The sequence below is a fragment of the Pleurodeles waltl genome, chromosome 7 (assembly GCF_031143425.1).
Source record: "Pleurodeles waltl isolate 20211129_DDA chromosome 7, aPleWal1.hap1.20221129, whole genome shotgun sequence".
Taxonomy (NCBI): Eukaryota; Metazoa; Chordata; class Amphibia; order Caudata; family Salamandridae; genus Pleurodeles; species Pleurodeles waltl.
Window position 1 is genome coordinate 1,283,102,655 of NC_090446.1, and position 22,494 is coordinate 1,283,125,148.

The window sequence follows — 22,494 nt, forward strand, 5'->3', positions numbered from 1 at the left end:
ACTAAATGTACCATGGTCCAACAAAGCCGGCAGCATCCTGGTGACACTCACAAAGGTATTTTATGCTTTCTGGTGTCACCTGCACCCCTCAAAGTCATTATTTGGCTATAATACCAGGCACCTACAATATATTGTTACAATGCCACTGAGAAAAAAACCTCCCACTAACGGTCAACAAATTAAGGTGTTTAGCCTTGAAGTGTGACTGTGGGCGTTTTGGTTCCAGTCATCTTATAAACAAATTTCCAATTTTGTGGCTTTTAAAGTGTTTACTATTACCTCTGCCATAATGCTACTCAACACATTTTGTTTTCAGTGGTTATATATTTTGTGATGTCCTTCTAAATTTAGTTCAAATGCTAAATGGGAGTTAAAGTCAACAATAAGTATGTACCTAAGGCTGCAATGAGTCAATACATATTTTATGTGAGCTATTACAGGGTTGTCATTGTAGTGCCTTTATGCCAAATTATATATGGGCATACTAAGCAGCAATTAAACAGTAGTGAAACAGTTAATTGCACATCAATGAAGAAAAGTACATCCTGAATGATCGTTACAACTAAAAACATGTTTTGGAATACCACACCAGCGATTCATATGCAAGCATTTCATGTTTACATTGGAGTTCCAATCTGGAGTGCTAGGCCCCACTGAGACCCTCAAAGAAGGGCCACAAACAGGACAAGAATGCTAGTGCAGGTATTTTAAATGGTCTCAAATATTTGTGCTGGAAAGCAGTCATGTTACTGATGTTGCAAGGCTGACCAGGAAGAAATGGAGGTCATGTACATTCTGATTACTGCAGCTTAATTTTCATAACTTGGGTTACCTGGTGAAAGCCGACAGTGCTTGGGCAGGCTTTCAATTCCATGTTCCAGCATGACAGGAACAATGGCATCATAGTTGGGCAACTCACTGGAAGACAAAAAAAAAAAAATGTATTTTAAACAGAGATTTGTGATTCTCTCTCTTAATAACATAGTTATGGGCACAGACGTGGATCAAATTATGCTAAGTACCTCACAGGGCCTCTCAGGGAGATTGCGAGTCATTTGCACTATATGTATGTGAAGGTCATTGGCACAGATTCGTTCTCAGCTCTATACTCTCCTCAAAGAGCGCAAAATCTATTATTACAGGATATTTGGTTGATCATTATTATTTTTTAAATCAAGATCAGGCTCCAACCTAAAATTGCACAATAAGTAAACTTTACTTGGTTGTAATCCTAGTTTTTCCCTTTCAAGAAGATTATTAAAAAACAGATAAGACGCCTCCTGATAAAACATTTATAATAGGCTCTAGAGCAGCCTGTGTCAAAGTAGCAGAGAGCACTGAAATGACTATTTACTACAATCTCATTTTGTTAGCTAACCAAGGTTCTAGTCACCATCTACTGCTGTGGCTTAACCAGTGTGGGTGGACAGACTGCTTGTGAATTTAATTGTAATTGCATCTATATAGCGCTTACAACCCTAATGAGGCATCAAAGCACTTTTCAGCAGGTAGCATGCTACTCTGGAACCCAAAAGGATTAGTGGTGGATTACTATAGGGAAATAGGAGTACGGTATTAGTATAGGGAGGTATGAGTTAATTTGAACAGAGGACATGTGAGTCTGTTATTTGATTTGAATAGAATGCTGGAGGGATAGAGGAGGGAAGAACGTAGTAGTAGAACGGGCTTGGAATGAGTCGGAGTAGCTTTTGAGAGTAAAATGTTTTTTTCTCTCTTGTACAGTAGGGTTGGAGTAGTAACTATATAGATATATGATTACATAATCAAGGGAAAAATGTGTAAGGAAAATATTATATTGAGGTTTAAAGTTGCATTGTATAAACACAGGCTTTCAAGAGTTACAGTATAAGAAGATCATTTGAGTACTTTTATAACAGTATTGTTATCTTTCCTCAATATTTCAATGGGGAAATATTTCTACATATATAGTTAAGATATTTACCTATTGTGGTAGATCAAATAAAAACAGACTCCTACGCATCCAATCAAGCAACTTATATAGGAACTATGCAATGACCTATGAACATGTCATGTGTAGTATATGAATATATATACACACATATATATATATATATATATATATATATATATACACACACACACACACATATATATATATACACACACACACAATATAAACTTGTAGATTTTTTTTTTTTTTTTTTTTTAAACAGAACATATTGTTTCTAGATCTGCGTTTGCGGTTAGTTGCGTTTCTACGTGTTCAAAATGGAGTTTGTTCCAGGGTTGATGGGCGGATATATAAGGTGGTCTTGGGTGCATTGATGTGAGGTGTTTTATGTTGGAAAGTAACCAAATGGTGGTCTGACCATGTGATTGGCATGATGCTTTGAACGGTAACTAGTTCTGGGTTTGCAAAAACAACATCTAGGATGTGTCCAGCGATGTGTGTGGTATTGTGTACAATCTGATGTAGGTTCAATGTGACTAGGCCACTGATGATAGCATTTTGATGGGGCATATTGGGGTTGAAAAACAAAAGGTTTAGGTCCCCAAGAATGCATAGGTTGTGGTATAGGGTAATAAGGTTTGAAACTGTCTGGAAATGTGTCTGGGAATGTAGAATTGCTAGGTGGTGTTCTGTAAAGGAGGGGGAAGTTACAAGAGGAAGTTGTTGTGGGTTGCATCTAGTGAGGAGGGCTTCACAACCTTGGAGATGTCTGTTTCACTGAGATTTATTGCTTGTTTGATTATAACAGCTGGTCCACCTCCTTTTTGCCTATATACAGTTGTGTGATGGTTTGATAGCCTGGAGGTACGGCTTCATGCAACACGGGCCATGTCATCTCCCAACCAAGATTCAGTTATGAAGAGTAAGTCGGCTTGTGTGTCAGTGAGTAGGTCGTAGATGTGGTACTTGTTTCTAGCGAGTGATCAAACATTTATGAGGAGGTAGTTTAGAGACTGTATATTGGTGGTGGTGTGATTTTGTTTTGTAGAGGAGTTATCAGTATAATTTCACAACTTGTAGCAGGTGTGCCATTGGTGTTAATAATAACTGTATGTGGGTCACAATAGTGTTTTTCCATATCGTGTTCTTCACCCAGCAGGTTTAGAAGGCATTTTGTTGGGTCTGCATGTGTTGGCGGTGGAGATGGTAGTTGTGAACGAGTTGGTGAGTTGTGTTGTTTTTGTAGAGTAGCCTTGTGTGTAACAGACATGGGGATGCGAAATTGTGAAGACTGGCATGCTGTGTATTTTTTTGCGTCTTCTGTTTAGGGTGGAAGGAGTACGGCTTAGGGGTGGAGCATGTGGGTCATATTGTAAGACTCTAAACTGTACAATGGATGAGAGGCGGGTCAATGAATGTTGCTGTGTTGGGGTGTTTGTGGTACATGTTGGTGAAGAATGTGAATGTTGGAGTAAAGTTGGTTTAGGGCTTGCATTACATGTGTACTCAGAAGGGTGGTAGTGGGTGTGTTGGAAAGTGGTTTGAATGTGTTTGTGATTCTGATGTGCTTCTGTGAGTTTTTTTTTGTGGAATAGTGAGGGGAGATATGGATGCAGTGTTTGTGAAGGGTTTCTATGTGAGTTACTGGTGAGTGGTGTTTGAAAAGTGTAGGTGGTAGTGATGTGTTTTGGGGAAGAGTATGTTGTGGGTAAGAGGGAATGGACAAGAGTTATGAATGTTAGTGTTAGATCTGATCATTGGAAGAGATAATGTGTGTGGTGAATTAGAGTGTAAGGAATCTATAGTTGTGCGTAATTGGTACAAAGAGGATGAGGGTGTTTATGGATGGTGAGATGGAAGGCCGAGTATAGGTTTCGTCATTATAAAAAGGGGTCTGTTACGAGTATGTTGAGAGATATGAATATGGAGTGTGCCTGGATGCATTATAGTTTTGTATAATGTGGCTTTGTGTTGCGTTTGTAATGTGTGGATGTGTTAGTAGTATGGACACAGTTGTAATTTGTGTGAGAATGAAGGTGCCATAATGTTATACTTTGGAGTATAGGTGTAGTTTGTGTGGTTGTGTAGTGGTTGTTGAGACAGAGATCTGTATGAGGTTGTTTTTGTGGTGTATGTGTAGAATGCATTTGTTCATATTGTGTTTGGATGCTGGATGATGTAGAGGGATTAAGGTCTTTCTGAAAAATTTAAAATTGGGCAGCATCTCTGGCCCTACACCTGGCCTGTCCAGACAGTGATGAAGTAGGAGAACAAAGGTATCTTTAATGGAGACGAATTTACTTCTTCTCCATACAATCACTTCTATTCCCAAACTCTCAGTGCCATGCCCCCAATACTGGGGAAAAACTGCTTCTTAGAACAGAAATTTAGAGCAAGAGTGGTAGTGCAACATGACAACAGATTAGTAACATTCCTTCTACTCACACAGATTTTCACATCTGCCAGTTACCATGTCACAAGGGGCATTTACTGGTGGGATGGCTTTTCATTGATGGCAGTGAAAAATAGAAGTGTGTCAGAGGGCATACAGATTAACTTGAAGTAACAGTCACAATGTTTTCTTAATCCTACTTCTACACGTTCGGTCTTCTTTAATTCCAATGTAGAGGTAGATTTCTTAGCATTACAAAAGAAACGAGAAGGAGCTAAGAGGCACTGAGCAACCAATGTCCTAGGAAAACAAGTTTTTGAAGACCTGCTGGCCCCTTGGTGGTTAAGCAATATGAGAGGAATATTTGCAGAATTGCTGTGAGATGGTCCACAGAGGTTGTGCCCATTGAACAACAAATGATTCAAGAATGTCAGGGACATTCTATTTTCTTTGGTGGAACGTGTATGGTCATTAAAATGAAGGAACAGCTCAACAAGGAGTTGCATGTAGAGTTGGTTCCTGAAACTTACAGCTCATCCATGAAAAACGACTTTGCCAAGAACAGGCAGAGGCTTCCACTGAACATACAGGACTTTCTCTAGAAGACTCATCACAAGAGTTGAAGGAAGGACATATTTTCAAGCATCCCCAACAGGGTAGTTAGACACTGTTCCCCCAAAGAGCCTGGGATCATCCCAATGCTAGTGGTAAGGGTACTTCAGGAATCAAAGATGGAGCAGGAGACCCCACGGTTGAATTCCCATTCAAATGGAGTGCAAATGGCTGTGCATGCTGTCTCTTTCTCAATAAGGTCACCTGAGATGTGAGAGACAAGGAAGAACATGCCTGCAAAAGGGCCCTCTGTGAGAGTTCCAATGATATCTGTTAAAGTAAGTACGTCCCTCTTGTTTTCTGACAAGAAAGATGTTAAAGAAACCTGATGCAGGAGAACAGAATCAACTATGTTGCAGGTATAACGTTCCCATTTTGCTTGATCTGAAACCTTCAGCATTACACATCCACATTTGTGCATGCATTCCTTAATGCATGTAATCCGTGACTCCATGTGTGCCTATGTGCCACTTACGTTTTTACCCCTACATCTCTACTGCGTCTTCGTAAATGTGTGTTGCTGTGTGTATGCTTAAGGCCTTGGGGGCGTATTTGTGCCTCTATTAACGCCTATAGGTCTGTTAGTATGTGTGCATTTGTGCCTTTATGAATGCTGGGACAATGTGTGCACTGATGCTTGTAGGGGTTTTGCTCTGAACATACATATGTTGTGTAGCATGGATGGGTGTATAAGGTCAGCAAGTGAGCGCACAAGTACAGGATGGCGTGGCTTTTTATGTGCAAGGTGAATGTGTACATGATAAGATACAGGTCTGAGAGTTGGTTTAATAATCACTTTTCTGTCTGCATTAGCACTGACGAAATTAGACATTTCCAACTTTTAGGTCTGGAGTCTGCCAAGACATTTAGGGCCTGATTTAGAGTTTGGCGGACAGGTTACTCTCTCACAAACGTGACAGATATCCTGTGCGCCGTACTACGATTTTCATAGGATATAATGTAATCACAATAAGGTGGATGGGATATCTGTCAGGTTTGTGAGGGAGTAATCCCATTTTCAAATCTAAATCAGACACTTAGCTTTTACAAAAATTATACATATCATGTAGGTAACATTACTGGGCTTTCAGTCAGGATTCTTTATTCGTTGGTCTGCTGTAGTGTCATTCATGTTTTTTCCAGCGACTACAGCACAGGTCAACCCACTTCAGCCACTGGCACTGAGTGATGGCATTCTCTTCTTTCACAAAGAGCACATGTATCGGCAAAGTAGCTCCATTCAGTGCCAGGATTGCTTTGGCAATGCATGTTACAGTGGCCAAAAAATGTTTACTTTTGTTAGAAATTAGATCTTTGGTTGGCCATCCGGTTACCCCCCTGTCCAAGCAAGGAACCCCACTCAAGTCAGGACAAAGGAGAGACAGACCTAGTTAACCCCCACTCATCCCCCTTGGTAGCTTGGCACAAGCAGGCAGGCTTAACTCAGAAGGAATGTGTAAAGTATTTGTACCAACACACACAGTATTATAGTGAAACACTACAAAATGGACACAACACCAGTTTAGAAAAATGGGTACTATTTAACTAAATAAAACAAGACCAAAATGATAAAAATCCAGAATACACAAGTTAAAATATGAATTTTCAAAGGATTAAGAGTCTTACTCCATAGAAAACAATGGAAAAGAAGATTTTGCACAAGATACCTAGTTTGTATCAAAAAATAAAGCCACACGGACGGGCGAGCGTGAGTCGGAAAAGACAGCGATGTGTCGATTCCTTCCCCGCAAGGGAGGCCGTGCGCGTTTCTTCTCTGGTCGGATCGGCGATGCGTAGTTTTTCTCCCTCGCAAAAGAGTGATGCATTGATTTCCAGACAGGGCACCTCAGATCCGCACAGAGTCGGGATGATTTTGACACCCAGGGACGATGCATGGAAAATCCAGTCGCATGGTGTTAGAAAACCGCACTGTATGGGGTTTGAGTCATCAGCAGCCGCAAGTGAGTGTTGAACATCGTTTCTCCAGCTGCAATGCAGGTGGAGGGTTGACTTTAGTCGTGAAGCCTGTGGCGTGTCGTTTATCAGTCCTGTTGCAGATGGTGCGTCAAAAGTTTCCCAGCACGGCGTTGTGTGTGGATTTTCAGTCCTTTTCCACCACCTTCACCTTTCAAGGGACCAGGGACTGGATGGAGCACCACTTGGCAGGGTAGGAGTCTCAGCAGAGAGTCCAGGTGCTGCTAGGGGAAGTCTTTGATGGCCCTGAGACTTCAAAACAGAAGGCAAGCTCAGCTCAAGCCCTTAATATTCTTCACAAGTAGGAATGCACAACCAAGTCCAGCCTTTGTCCTCTTTCAGGCAGAAGCAGCAAATGCAGGCCAACACAGCAAAGCACAGTCACAGGCAAAGGGGCAGTACTCCTCCAGCTCTTCTCCTTGGCAGAGGTTCCTCTTGATCCCAGAAGTAATCTCAAAATGTGGGGTTTGGGATCCACTAAATACACCTCTTTCTACCTTTTAAGTAGGCAAACTTCAAAAGAAAGTCTCTGTTGTTCACCAGATCCTGCCTTGCCCAGGCCAGGCCCCAGACACACACCATGGGGTTGGAGACTATTGTGTGAGGTCAGACACAGCCCATTCAGGTATGAGTGACCACTCCTCCCTCTGCTCTAAGTCAGACGGCCCATCAGGATATGAAGCCTACATCCCAGCTCCCTTTGTCTCACTATCGAGAGGAAATTCACAAGCAGGCCGACTGTCAGTCTCACCCAAACAGGGAAAACCACAAACAGGCAGAGTCACAGAATGGTTTAGGCAGAAAAATGCCCACTTCCTAAAAGTAGCATTTTCAAACCAACAATTCAAAAAACAACTTTACCAAAAGATGTATTTTTAAATATACATTTTTTTAAATTGTGAATTCAGAGAAACCAAACTCCAGATTTCTATCTGCTTCCTAAGGGAATCTGCAAAGGCAATCCCCATCAACAGTGAAAACCGAATTTAGCAGTATTTTACTGTTATGACATGTAAAACACACCAGTACATGTCCCAACTTTAACATAGACTGCACCCTGCCCATGGGCCTACCTAGGGCCTACCTTATGGGTGCCTTACATGTATAAAAAGGAAAGGTTTGGGTGTGGCAAGTGGGTACACTTGCCAGGTCGAACTGGGAGGTTAAAAACTGCACACAGACACTGCAGTGGCAAGCCTGAGACTTGTTTACAGGGCTACTACTGTGGGTGGCACAACCAGTGCTGCAGGCCCACTAGCAGCATTTGATTTATAGGCCCTGGGCACCTCTAGCCAGCTTTCCTAGGGACTTACTCGTAAGTCAAATATGCCAATCATTACACATACATTTTACACAGGAGCACTTGTACTTTAGCACTGGTCAGCAGTATTTAGGCTGGGGGCAGAAACCACTAGACACCATGGAGGTTTTTTTTTTTCCCCTGTGAATTTCAGGCAAGGGGAGCGACCCCTTAGGCAAGGGTCACTCCCCAGGGGGGTGAGGGAGGGCAAATTTATTTTAGGCCATTTCTGCCCCCAAGGGGGGGCAAAAACCACTAGGCACCGGGGATTTTTTTGTTTGTTTGTTTTTTTAGAGATGGGGAGCGACCCATTAGGCAAGGGTCGCTTCCCTAGGGGGCAAATCATATTTAGGCCATTTCTGCCCAACTTGGGGGCAGATTGGCCTATTTTATGAGGCCAATCTGCCCCCAAGGGGGACAGAAACCACTAGACACCAGGGAGATCGGCCCCGTGCAGGGGGGCAAATTTATTTTAGTCCTATTGTTATTAGGCCGATCTGCCCAAGGGGGGTGGGGGGGGGGGGGCAGAAGCCTCTAGGCGCCAGGGATAATTTTTTTTTTCTTTTGTGTTTTAGAGATGGGGAGCGGCCCCTTAGTCAAGAGTCGCTCCCCTGGGGGGCAAATTGTATTTAGACCATTTCTGACCCCCTTGGGGGCAGATCGGCCAATTTTTTGTTAGGCCAATCTGCCCCCATGGGGGCAGAAACCACTTAGGCACCAGGGATTGGTGTGTGTATGCGTGTGTTTTCTTTGGGGGGCAGCCCTTTGTGTGAGGGTCGCTCCCCTTGGGGGCACATTACTGTTGGCCATACCTGCCCCCATTGGGGGCATATGGGCCTATATTTGGAAGGCCCATCTGCCCCCAAGGGGGGGCAGAAAGCCCACCTGAGGCCAGGGAAGTTTTTTTCCCCAAAAAATAAGAGGGTGGGGGTATGGCCATACCCCCACCCCAAATAAATGGGGACAAAGTTGTTCTACCCACCAGCTGGCAGATGGGGCAATTACCACCTGATCCACACCCCAGGGGGGGCATAAAGTCAACTAGATGCCAGGGAATTTAAAAAAAAAAAAATAATAATAATAATAATAATTATTAGGGTGGTGGCTACCAACCAGTATGGGCCTGGTTACGCCCCCACCTCAACTGAAGGGGGTAACAGTCTTTCAACTCTCCCCCGCACTCTAAAATATCTTATACCACAGCAAGCAAGAAGACATTTGATTATTTTGGGTTTTAGTTTTACATTTGGGCCATGAGAGCTTGGCTTACTCAAAATCGTCCCACTTGGAATGGTGAGGGCTGCACTTGATGGACTTTGGGACGCTGCCATGTAGAAAAATCCACAAGACCTAGACACATCTGAAAACTAAACATCTGGGTGATTCCAGGGTGATGTGTTTCACATGCACCCCGCACCATTTTTGTACCCACAATCCCCTGCAAACCTCCAACTTTGCTGGAAATCACATATTTTTCCCATGTTTTTGTGATGGAACCTTCTGGAATCTGCGGGAATCCACAAAATTCCTAACACCCAGCATTGTCTCATCTCTAACGATAAAAAATGTTGCTGCACTTGTCAGCCTAAAAATGTTTTTTTGCAAACTGCCCTTTTGGACCCCCTTTGGTTCACCCTCAATATCGACATGTTTTTGGCTCCTCCCTTTCACAACCACTTGGCCCACCTACACAAATGAGGTATCATTTTTACCGGGAGACTGAGGGGAACATTGGGTGGTATGAAATGTGTCCCAGTGCGGTGATCCCACACAGAAATGTGGGAAAACTTGATTTTTTAGCTAAATTTGAGGTTTGCTAAGGATTCTGGGTAAGAAAACATTGGGGGATCCACGCAAGTCACACCTCACTGGACTCCCTCGGGTGTCTAGTTTTCAGAAATGTCTGGGTTTAGTAGGTTTCCCTAGAAGGCTGCTGAGCCCAGGACCAAAAACACAGGTGCCCCCCCACAAAAACAGGTAGTTTTGTGTTTGATAATTTTTGTGTGTCCAGATAGTGTTTTGGGGCATTTCCTTTCGCGGGCGCTAGGCCTACCCAACACAAGTGAGGTACCATTTTTATCGGGAGACTTGGGGAAAGGCTGGGTGGAAGGAAATTTGTAGCTCCTCTCAGATTCCAGAACTTTCTCACCGAAATGAGGAAAAAAAAGTGTTTTTTGGGCCACCTTTTGAGATTTGCAAAGGATTCTGGGTAACAGAACCTGGTCAGAGCCCCACAAGTCACCCCATCTTGGATTCCCCTAGGTGTCTGGTTTTCAAAAATGTGCTGGTTTGCTAGGTTTCCCCAGGTGCCAGCTGAGCTAAAGGCCAAAATCCACAGGTAGGCCCTTTTAAAAAACACCTCTGTTTTCTGTGGAAAAATGTGATGTGTCCACGTTGTGTTTTGGGCCATTTCCTTTTGTGGGCCCTAGGCCTACCCACACAAGTGAGGTATCATTTTTATCGGGAGGCTTGGGGGAATGCTGGGTGGAAGGAAATTTGTGGCTCCTCTCAGATTCCAGCACTTTCTGTCACCGAAATGCGAGGAAAAAGTGTTTTTTGGGCTAAATTTTGAGGTTTGCAAAGGATTCTGGGTAACAGAACCTGGCCAGAGTCCTAAAAGTCACTCCATCTTGGATTCCCCTAGGTGTCTAGTTTTCAAAACTGCGCAGGTTGCTAGGTTTCCCTAGGTGCCAGCTGAGCTACAGGCCAAAATCCACAGCTAGGCACTTTGCAAAACACAGCTCGGTTTTCTTTGTGAAAATGTGATGTGTTCACGTTGTGTTTTGGGGCAGTTCCTGTCGCGGGCGCTAGGCCTATCCACGCAAGTGAGGTACCATTTTTATCGGGAGACACAGGGGAACACAGAATAGCAAAACAAGTGTTATTGCCCCTTGTCTTTCTCCAAATTTTTTCCTTCCAGATGTAAGAAAGACGACTATTTGAGAAATGCTCTGTAATTCACATGCTAGTATGGGCACCCCAAAATTCAGAGATGTGCAAATAACCACTGCTTCTCAACACCTTATCTTGTGGCCATTTTGGAAATACAAAGGTTTTCTTGATACCTATTTTTAACTTTTTATATTTCAGCAAATGAATTGCTGTATACCCGGTCTAGAATGAAAACCCATTGCAAGGTGCAGCTCATGTATTGGCTCTGGGTACCTAGGGTTCTTGCCCTATATATCCCCACAACCAGAAGAGTCCCGCTGACCTGACAGTATATTGCTTTCAAAAATGTGACATTCAGCTGTTATTTTCTGTAGGAAACACTTGTAGGATCTACACAAATGACCCCTTGCTGAATTCAGAATTTTGTCTACTTTTCAGAAAGGTTTAGCTTCCTGGGATCCAACATTGGTTTCTCACCCATTTCGGTCACTAACTGGCAGGAGCCTGATGAGCACAAAAAAAAAATAGTAAAAATGGGGTATGTCCCAGTAAAATGTCAAAATTGTGTTGAAAAATGGGGTTTTCCAATTCCTATTCCTGAAAGCTGGGAAGATGGTGATCTTACCACCGCAAACCCTTTGTTGATGCCATTTTCAGGGGAAAAACCACGAGCATTCTTCTTCAGCCCTTTTCCTATTTTTTTTTTAAAAAACTAAGTTTTCACTGTATTTTGGCTAATTTCTTGGTCTCCTTCAGGGGAACCCATAAAGTCTGGGTACCTCTAGAATCCCTAGGATGTTGGAAAAAAAGGACGCCAATTTGGCGTGGGTAGCTTATGTGAACAAAAAGTTATGAGGGACTAAGCGCGAACTGCCCCAAATAGCCAAAAAAACGCTCGCACAGGATGGGAAAAGGCCTGGCAGCAAAGGGGTTGAAGAGGAGATCCCTAAACTAGTGAAACTAGGCTTAAACTAAGCCAAGTATTTAACAGCTGAAACCCCTGTCAATCTTATATTTAGCATGCCTTCTATGTCTATACACTATTCCATTTCCCTTATTGTGTCGATGTGTGCAGTCACTTCAGTTCTTCTGTGTGCATGGTTGCTGCCTATACAAGTATTTTATGAAGATGTATGTTACTAGACAAGAGAGGAGATAAGCGAGGCTATGCGGTCTGGATGAAATTTAGACTGGAGATTTACAGCAACCCTGTGCATATAGAGCAAGTACATATTGTTAAATATTTAACATGACTTTACACTGTAATGACCTCTGTCTGAATATAAAAAAAAAAATATAAAAAAAATACATTTATGAATGGAGCAAGTTTAGGGATAAACGTTAATGATGTGAATTGCTACCATTAGTTAAAATACTGTTGCCAAAAGTGCCCGTTTGTAAACATTGAATTGAGATTACTTACCAGAAGGTCTGTTTCAGGATCATGGCTCTCTCCTCTATCCAGGCCTTGCGGGCTTCCGTAGACTTTCCCTTGCCAGCATCCACCACTTCAGGGGGAAACTCTACAGAGAAGGGAGAAGCCCAATTAAGACTCTAAAATAAATCCTCTAAAATGAGTCGTAATAAACTAATTGTGGAGGACTTCACCCTCCAACAATTTTCAGTTTGTTAAACAAGCTTCTAAATCACTCCTTGAAATGCGAAGCACGAGAAAGTGGTGGACTCTAGGATCTGGGAGTTCCAGGATTGGAACAATCTCTCCACGTCGACATTTCCTAGGCACGTCTTAATGTGCATTTCTTGAAAGTTTTTTTATCCCAACTTGGTTACTACTCTGCTTATTAAGATGTTTCTGAGGAGGACAAGCATGCCAGTACCCATACTAAAAACATTTGTAACTTTTTTAAATGCTACGATTAGGAAAAAAAATTGCATTTTGCTTTGTATATAAACACTGACCCCAAGACACAAAAAAGTACTCACTAACCTAACATCGGGATGAAAAATCTGTGCAACCTCTAGTTTTGCCAATAACTGCTAGTCTCAATAATGCAGAGCTCAAAGTGTCAAATCCTGGAAAGAATACTTTATCACAAATGCTGGACAAAAAGCATACATGTGCACTGCAGGCAACTAGAGATCACGAACTTAGTCACTGGGAAGAGTAGGGAGAATAAATATAAATGGCCAACATGTCCTTTAGCAGGGGTGTATAATGGAATTGGAGGCTGAACAGAGGTTGGCTCGTTGGTTATGCCGCAATCTTGATATAGATCTAAGGACAATTTAACATACTTTTTTTTGGGAAGGGGGGGGGGACTATTACTCAGATAACCTCAGGCAGCAGTAGGTAGGACGTAGGGTACAAGTGGATGCTGGTCTACACAGCTCTTTTTGAAGAATACGCCCATCCAGCTAGACAGCTCCCAGATGCTGGAAAAAGCTAACAGGGAAAGTTCACTTCACTCCCTGCCCGGTCTCATCTCTTTACCAGAGAGCCCGCCCAGCCTCCTGTCCCAGAATATCTACACTTTTCTACTAAGTTTAAAAGTGTTTTCTGCTGCTACCCGTGTCTGTTTATTGTAGACTCTGTTTCAGGCAGCTTGTCCTTTTAAAGTGCTGTTTTTTTTTATTTATTTTTTAGCCGTGACTGTTTGAAATTTCCCTCCTAGTTTGTGGCACAAGACTGCATAAAGGACCCACCCCTCCGCTCCCCTGCCCCCCCTTTTTATTTTTTTATTTAAGTAAAAAAGCTACATTCATTTCAGTGGCTATCCAGAATGCGTTTAGGAGACTGCTTCATCTGTTTCTGGGATTTAAATTGTGTTTAGAAACTGTCTGCATCCCCTGTTTTTGCCTTGAAAAAGCCACATTTCAGAGTGTGCAACAAGCAGTATTTCAGAGTTTTTTTTTTTTTTTTTACAATCTCTCCCTTACCTGGAAAGTATATCCTGGTAGCTTAGAAGTGTGGATTCAGCCTGCCTGTATCAAAGGAGATTCTGAATAGAGCAGCAGCTCCCTCCTACCTTCCCACAGGGACTGGGCTTCGGTTAACTTGGCCCTTATATAAGTTTCTATTGGTTGTTGCATGTGGTGCTGTGATAGGTTGTTGGGGCTGGTATTTCTATTGGCTTAGGGATTAGGGTTGGGTTTGCGATTGGTAGTAAAGTTGAGATTCTGATTGGTTCCTGTTTATTAGGGTTAGGTCCGATTGGAAGAAGGGTTGAGATTCCGATTGTTTTCTGGTTATTAGGGTTGGGGTTGTGATTGGTTGTCAGGATTAGGGGTATGATTGGCGATTAGGGTTGGGTCTCCCATTGGTTTGCGATTTGGGGTTACAAATCTAATTGGTTAGGACTAGGATTCAATTGGCCAGTAGGGCTATTTAAGCTTAGGCCTCAGGGCGTCTCAGCCAGGGCATTGAGACTAAGGGCAGAGAGGACAAGGGTTGCTTCCTGTTTGGGCCTGTTCGGGACTGGTAGGGCGTAGGGCCTAGGGCCAGAAATGCTGCCCAATTTCCCATTTATCAGAAAGGAACTTACTCCCTACACATCCATCAACATGCAAACACATTATCTGCAAAGACATCAAACTCCTGCATCGCAACAGGACCACATACAGATTGCAATGTTTAATGATCCAACACAATACCCCATATACAACACCTATACACATATCCACCACAGCTACAACAGCAAAACACCTTCATTCTCACAGCAAACACTACTGTGTCCACTCCCACTAACACAACCTGCCATCGCCCACACAACACACAACACAAAACCACATTATACATTACTTTCAGCCATCCAGATACACACTGCCTGTTCATACAACCCAACAGCACTATCCTCTATTTGCTCAACACAGACCCCCTTTCATCATGACAATACCTAAACCCAGCCTTCCAACACACCATCAACAAACGCCCTTCCCCTCTCTTCACCAATTACACACAACCATACAATCCTCACACTCAGCCACACATATTACCTCTTCCAGTCATCACAACTAACACAATCACCCCTGACACACATCTGTCCCCTCTTACACACCTCATACACTTCTCTCCAAAACACATCAACACCCTCTGCCATACTCTAGTTCCACTCACAAGCACTAACTCACATACAAATGGCTCACAGAAAATCACTACATCAATATACCCTCTCACTATTCCACAAAAACAATACAGACCACACACAAATCAACACAAACTTTCATTATACTTATCGTCACACCCACTCCCATGACTACACAAATACAAATTCTGACCAATCTTTACCCTACATTCTCACTCTTCACAAACATCTACCACAAGCACTTCAACACAGCAACATTCATTCACCCACCTATCATCCATTGCACAATTTAGAGCCTTACATAATGATCCACATGCTCCTCTACCGCCCCTAACCCATACTCCTTCCACACTAAACAGACACAAACAAAATAAACATGCCACTCGTAACAACTTTGCAACCCCTTTACTATTACATAAGGCTACCCTACAAAAAAAAGTACTCTTGATGTCTCTCTCAGCCACTAAGTCCACCACCCACACACAAAGACCCAACAAAATGCCTCCTAAGCCTGCTGGAAGAAGAACACTATATTGAAAAACAAGACTATTGTGACCCTTACACAGTTATCGCAACTAAAACACCTGCTACAAGCTCTAAATATACTGCTCACCCTTCTCCTAAAGGAAGCACCACCACTAACTTTTTCTAAACTGCCAGCTCATAAATGCTAGGTCACTCTAAAAAAAACAAGCACCACATCTACGACCTGCTCACAGACACAACCTGACTTACTATTCATAACCGAATCATGGTTGGGAGAGGACATGGCCCCAGTGTTGCATGAAGCCCTTCCTCCAGACTATCAAACCATCACACAAAACCGTATAGGCAGGAGAGGGGGTGGACTAGCTATTATATTCAAACAAGCAAAAAATCTCAGTAAAACAGTCATTTCCATACAAGGTTGTGAAGCCCTCCTCACCAGATGCCACCCTACTCCAACTTCCTCCTGTAACTCTCTCCTCCTTTACAGACCTCCACCTAACAACTCAACATTCCCAGACCCTTTTCTAGATACAGTCTCAAACCTTATAACATTATACTCAAACCTATGGATTCTTGGGAACCTAAACATTTGGTTTGACAAACCCAATATGCCCCATCCAAAAGCTATCACCCCTAGCCTAGTCGCATCAAACCTACATCAGATCGTACACAATCCCACACACATCGCTGGACACATCCTAGATGTCATTTTTGCTAAGCCTGAACTAGTTACAGTTCATAGCATCACACCAATCACATGGTCAGACCACCATTTGATAACTTTCCGACATAAAACACAACAAGTCAACACACCCCACAACTACCTACATACATGCACCTATTGACCTTGGAGCAAACTCAATTTTGATGACTTAGAAACACAACTAACAGTCACAGATCTAGATACAATTACTTCTGTTCCAAAGCTTTGAGTGGCTACAGGAAGCTTTTGATATCCTAATACCACTCAGAAAAACGAAACAGGACAAAAGAAAACCAACACCTTGGAGAAACACAGAACTTAAGATAAAGCAACAAATCAGAAAGTTGCAGCAGACCTGGTTCAAAACAATACAACATTCAAGACAAACTGCAGCTACACAAACTTAACAGAATGATGACTTGTATAATCAAAAAAGCTAAAAAAAAAAAAATTAAAAAAAAAAAGGTACTACTAAGACAGAATTCAAAATGCTAAATCTGCAAGAATTTTATAAAATTCTCAATGAATTTCGAAAACCTGAATGCATGGAAGGAAGTCATCCCACTACTCAAGATTTCACAAACTGGCAACTCATTACACAACCAAGGCAAACACATTGGTCTCCTATTTAAAACCAAAGAAAACTATCAGCACCAACCCCTTTCCTAAAATACCCTCTAAGAATAAACCAACCCAGCCTCTACAGTCCTTCAAACAAATATCACAAGGTGAATTTATGGATATGGTCAATGCAAGCAGACTTTCCGGTTGCCCTTCTGACCCTTGCCCACCACACATCTTCAAGAACATTATTTTATCTACTTCTGCTGCCACACCTGTAAGAAGAATCAACAACTCTTTAACTACAGGAACTTTTCCTGTAGACCTGAAAAAAGCACACACATGACCGTTATTAAAGAAAACAAACCTAGACCCGCAGGACCCCAACAACTACAGACCAATCACAAATGGACCTTTCCTGGGCAAACTGACAGAAAGAGCAGCATTCGCCCATACTTTGACTACCAAACTGGATTCCGCTCAGGAAGAGGCACTGAATCAGCCATCATAGCAATCTGGGATTATTCTAAAAACAGTCAACCGCAATGGAGTTGCTGCACTACTTCTCTTGGACCTCTCTGCTGCCTTTGATACGGTTGTCCATGACACCCTAATTAAAGACTCCACGAAGCCGGCATAGAAGGGACAGCTCTTGAATGGATTAAATCCTACCTTCAAAAATTAACTAATATCTATTCTCCCCCCTTCTTGTTCAAACCCTGCCTCACAAAAGCAGGGGTCCCCCAAGGATCAATCATCTCACCTTTGCTTTTCAACATCTACATGATATAATTACTAGAACTGATCAATGATTTTCAACTCGCAAGCTACAACTATGTAGATGACACACAAATACTACTTAAATTAGAATGCCCCAAAAACATTGAAAACTCACAAATCTTCAGTTGCCTCAGAGCCATTGATCAGTGGATTACTTGGGAGCCATCTCAAACTAAACGCCTCCAAAACAGAAATACTACTATGTGGGGACTGGAAAATTATGACCCACCGTGCACCTGGCCTGACCATCTCGGACCACCGCCTCAATTATCCGAGGAAGTTAAAAATCTTGGAATTACCATGGACTCCAAGTTAACAATGAATGCCCAAGTGGACAAATTAGCACGAACAAGCTTCATCACCTTGAAGACTCTACAACGCATCTTCCCCAACCTCAGATTTCCACACAAGGTGCTGACTTGTACTATCCAAACGGGATTATGTCATTGGCCTCTACCATGGATCATTTCTATCTAATATGAAAAAACTACAACGTATTCAGAACTCCGCTACCAGGCTACTATTACATGTAATGCCACAAGCTCACATATCACCTGTCTTGAGAGCACTACACTGGTTTCCCAGTGCCAGAACATGCACCTTCAAGCTGCTTTTTATCACCCACAAAGCTATACATTGAACAGGACCACTTTTTATCAGAAACCAAATACATTCAACAAAGAAACCTCTGCTCAAGATTGGCACCCCACCTTAGAACACCACCATACAAGAAAAAGGCTATAGGTGGTACAGCCTTCTCCGTTCAAGCAGCCAAACTATGGAATTCATTATCCCAAATATAAGATCCACAGATAAATAGCTTGTCTTCAGAAGAATTTCCTTCATAACCACCATATTCAAACAGCTATGGACTACATATGCCTGTGTTGATAAAATTGTTAATCTGATTATGTGTATATTCTAGATATCTATAGGTGCTTTAGGAAATATGTATCGCTACTAGGTCATAACAATAAATTACACACATACTCTTCAAACCAGTTTCACTAATGTATATTTACTCACGTTTTATATATATATATATATATATATATATATATATATTTGTGTGTGTGTGCTATTCTATGCTTAACATGTTCATGGGTCCCAGATTAGTTGTTATATTAGATACTTATGAATCCCTCCTCTCATTAATATCACATTGATCAAATGTTATCATCATAAGCATTTGGCTATTCAGAAATTGAGTAAAGATAAATAAATGTTAGAAAAGTACACTTTACTTCAAATATTACAAATCATTAAAGTCTGTTTATACAATCCTACTTTTCTTCTCATATTATACCCATTATTATATTCATTGAACATATATTCCCTTACTATGTATTTACATATTTATTACTCTAGTCCTACTGTACTAGACACAAATTTAATAAAAATAAAATCTATAAAATTCAAATAATGAATAAATTAAATAAAAATAAATGACCAAAAAGTGTATACATAATAAAATTATAAATATAATAAATGTATTTTTACTATTGTAAGCTTCACTTTGTCTACCCATCACCATATGTCATGCCTCTATCAATCCTCCATCCCCACTCTGACTCATCCCAAACCCATTCTCCTACTTTCAGCTCCTAAATAACACTGCCTAAACTCTTCCCTCCTCTTCCACATCTAGCTCACCCAAACCTCAGTTTACTGCCATGATCGCCCAAACAACCCTACTAAACTCTCCCTCATTTATCTAACCTTTGACTCATCCAAAAGCCCTCCTGCTACTATGATCTCCCTAACCCTTTCCACAGACTCTTCCCTCCTGCATCCCACCTTCACTCATCCCAAGCCTCATCCTATTATTATAAACTCCCAATGAACACTTCTGGACTCCTCCCTCTTCTACCCCTCCATTACTCCAGTCAAACCAACGAACAAACTCACATATCCGCGGCTCAAATTAACTCAAAATACAACTGTACTCATATTTTCCTATACTAATCCACCACCAATTCCTTTTGGGTTCCGGAGTAGCTTGCTACTCACTGAAAAGTGCTTTGACGCCTCGTCAGGGGTAGTAAGTGCTATATAAATACTATTAAAATACAATTACAATACTAAGAAAGGGAGCAAAACAATTGGAGAACCACTGAATCTACCCAAACCTGTAAATAACCAATCGTAGTAAAACACCTGAAAAAATAATGAAAAACAGATCAACAAAGATAAAAACAAAACATTCAAATGCCTGTTAATCCACCAACTGGTCTTGTTTGCATCTTGAAAGCATCTAATCTGGGGGTGGGAGGCTGTGGGTGAAGGTAGACAAAGTTTACACTGGAATGAGTTCAGTGAAAGTGATGGACCCATTGCTTTAATGGCATATTGTGTGGTGTAATGACACTGTGCTACAACATTAAACATTCATAGTGCTCTGTACAAACCCTAGACTATGACGTTATTTTCATTGATTTGCGTGTTACCTTACATTCGAAACACTTGCTGATCATTGGGTGCTCACTAAAAGCACCATCTGGGACTAATCCTTCAATGTATGTCAACACTTTTCATTCCACAACATAAGCAGATTTAAGATGTGAGTTAATAGTCTTGCCTTTTACCTTCTTTCTAGCTTTCATGCTACGGTCTATTAATGAAAAAAAAAATGCTGCCAGTCTATCAGAGCTCCGGAAGCATTGCTCTTCATTGGAGAGAAAAAAAAAATCCTCAGGAATCAAAGATCTACGGAAGCTTTAAAATGTTTGAGACTGTAAATGTCCTCCCCCCCACAGCAAGTAACTATGGCAAGGTTGTGAATCGAGCACAGCCTCAAAATGGAGAAAGCAAAGCAGTCTCAGTATACATTTTGATTCTGAATTAATGAAGCGGAAAGCTTTAAATATTCTCAACATCAAAGAGGAATAAACAATAACGAAAGGACAAAATATGCCAAACACTACGAAGAAAAATAAATTGTTAAAATGGCATGGGTATTCTAGTCTCAAAGCTACTCTATGTGACGTAGTCCAAGAAATGAGTACCCAAATCAAGGAGAACTGGCATATATTGCACGACGGCAGGGAAGACAAGGACGCATCAGACAAATGAAAAGCAGGAATGTCATTTAATGCTTAGACTGTATGGAGTACGTCTATCTATAGATCCATTTAAGGAGCTATTCAAAATTACATTATGTCCAGTTATTCCAATATGTTGTGTTCCCTCCTTCCACCTACCATTTTAGTCACCACAATGGCACCTCTTCAAATTTTATCATATTCGTCATTCCAATAGAGAAAGGCGAAATAATTAACCCCTTTGGTGCGGGCGTCGGCCACTGGCCGACGCCCACACACCCTCCCTGGTGCGGGTCACGACCAGTGGGCGACACCAGGGAGGGGGTTAAAAATCCTCCGGTGCAATGCACCGGAGGATTATTATTTATTTTTTTTGGACCGTAGGAGATGCGGAAGAGCTTCCGCGTCTCCATCCCAACCCCCTCCTGCCCCCTTATGACGTCAGCGCGCCGCGAGGCGCGCTGACGTCACAGTTTTTCCCCACCGGAGAAGGAGAGAAGCAGGTAAGCGTTCTCTCTTTCTCCGGTGGGGAAAAAAAGGCCAAAACGGCCTCCCCAGATGCCAGGGAGGCATCGATGGAAAGGGGAGGCTCTCCCCTTTCCATCGATGCCTCCCTGGCACCGTTTCCTGGCCGTGGATCGCAGCGCGGCTAAAAAGAAAAAAATTTTTTGGGGTGGTCAGCCCTTAGGGTGACCATCAATGGGGCCAATTCTTTTTTTTTTTATACATGTGTGCTTTGCCAAGGGCAAGCACACATGTATAAAAAAAAGGTTTGTGACATGAGTGTCGTGTTTTCTTTCTCTCTCTCATATATATGTGTATATATGTATACACACACATATATATATATATATATATATATATATATATATATTTTTTTTTTATTTTTTTTTTCAGGACAAGCATTGCAGCGTCCATGTGCTGCTTTTCTGACTTGTTGGTGTGTATCTGGGCTTCTAACAACGCCCACCTCACGCCCATCACTACCACTCGTTCGTGGGCTTGCCCTTCAAAAATCCTTTGATGACATTGGAAAATGATTTACCTTTGTCCCTCCTTGGGGAGGTTTTGTTACCGCCTTGGCCATCGCCCCAGGTACATGGCTAATTGCACTTTTGCTGTTACGTTTAACTGCGAGCGAACTTCTTTTCCTTTTGTGTAACTCTTCACATGATGCTCATGGTGGCCGTGGCGCTGTGAATCGGCTCTCTTATGTGAAAGAGTTTAACTTTCAATTATCAATTTATGTGGCAAGAAAAGTTGGGTTAGGAGTTTATAACGCTAATAGCTCTAACTCGAGCAGATGCGAGACCCATTACATTGTAAATGCTTGTTATTCTTGTGTGTGTTTTATAATGGTGAACAATTTCACCGCACTCCACGAGGACCGTGATCAAGACTCCTTGGTGAGTTGAAACACGTTGGTGGTTATGGACTGCAATAAAATACACTTTTATTTGTACTTCGTGGAGTGCGGTGAAATTTTTCGGCATTAGATAATTTCTAGATTGGTCTTCTCTGTCACTGGGCACCGGCAGTGGAGTGTGCCGCCCAGCAACCCTTCAACCACTTTGTTTATATATATATATATATATATATGCAACACAAATTGGTTAAAAAGACTGTTGCGCAGTGCACTCCACTGCCGGTGCTCAGTGATGGAGGAGAGCAACCTCGAAAATATTTTGTGAACAAGAATCTCACCGCACTCCACGAGGTTCAAATTGACATGTTTTAAACATTGAAAGAAAAGAGGGACTCATTTACTGTGATC

At 42.0% G+C, this 22,494-nt stretch overlaps 1 protein-coding gene across 1 annotated transcript in view; it reads right to left on the bottom strand.

Moving 5' to 3' along the window:
- LIG1 (DNA ligase 1) overlaps positions 1-22,494 on the bottom strand; it is a 296,484-nt gene that overhangs the window by 108,224 nt on the left and 165,766 nt on the right. Inside the window, exons 15-16 of the mRNA XM_069200497.1 lie at positions 12,527-12,626; positions 833-918 (exon numbers count right to left, since the gene is read on the bottom strand). Of these exons, the coding sequence (XP_069056598.1) occupies positions 833-918; positions 12,527-12,626 (186 nt within the window). The remainder of the gene's footprint in view (positions 1-832; positions 919-12,526; positions 12,627-22,494) is intronic.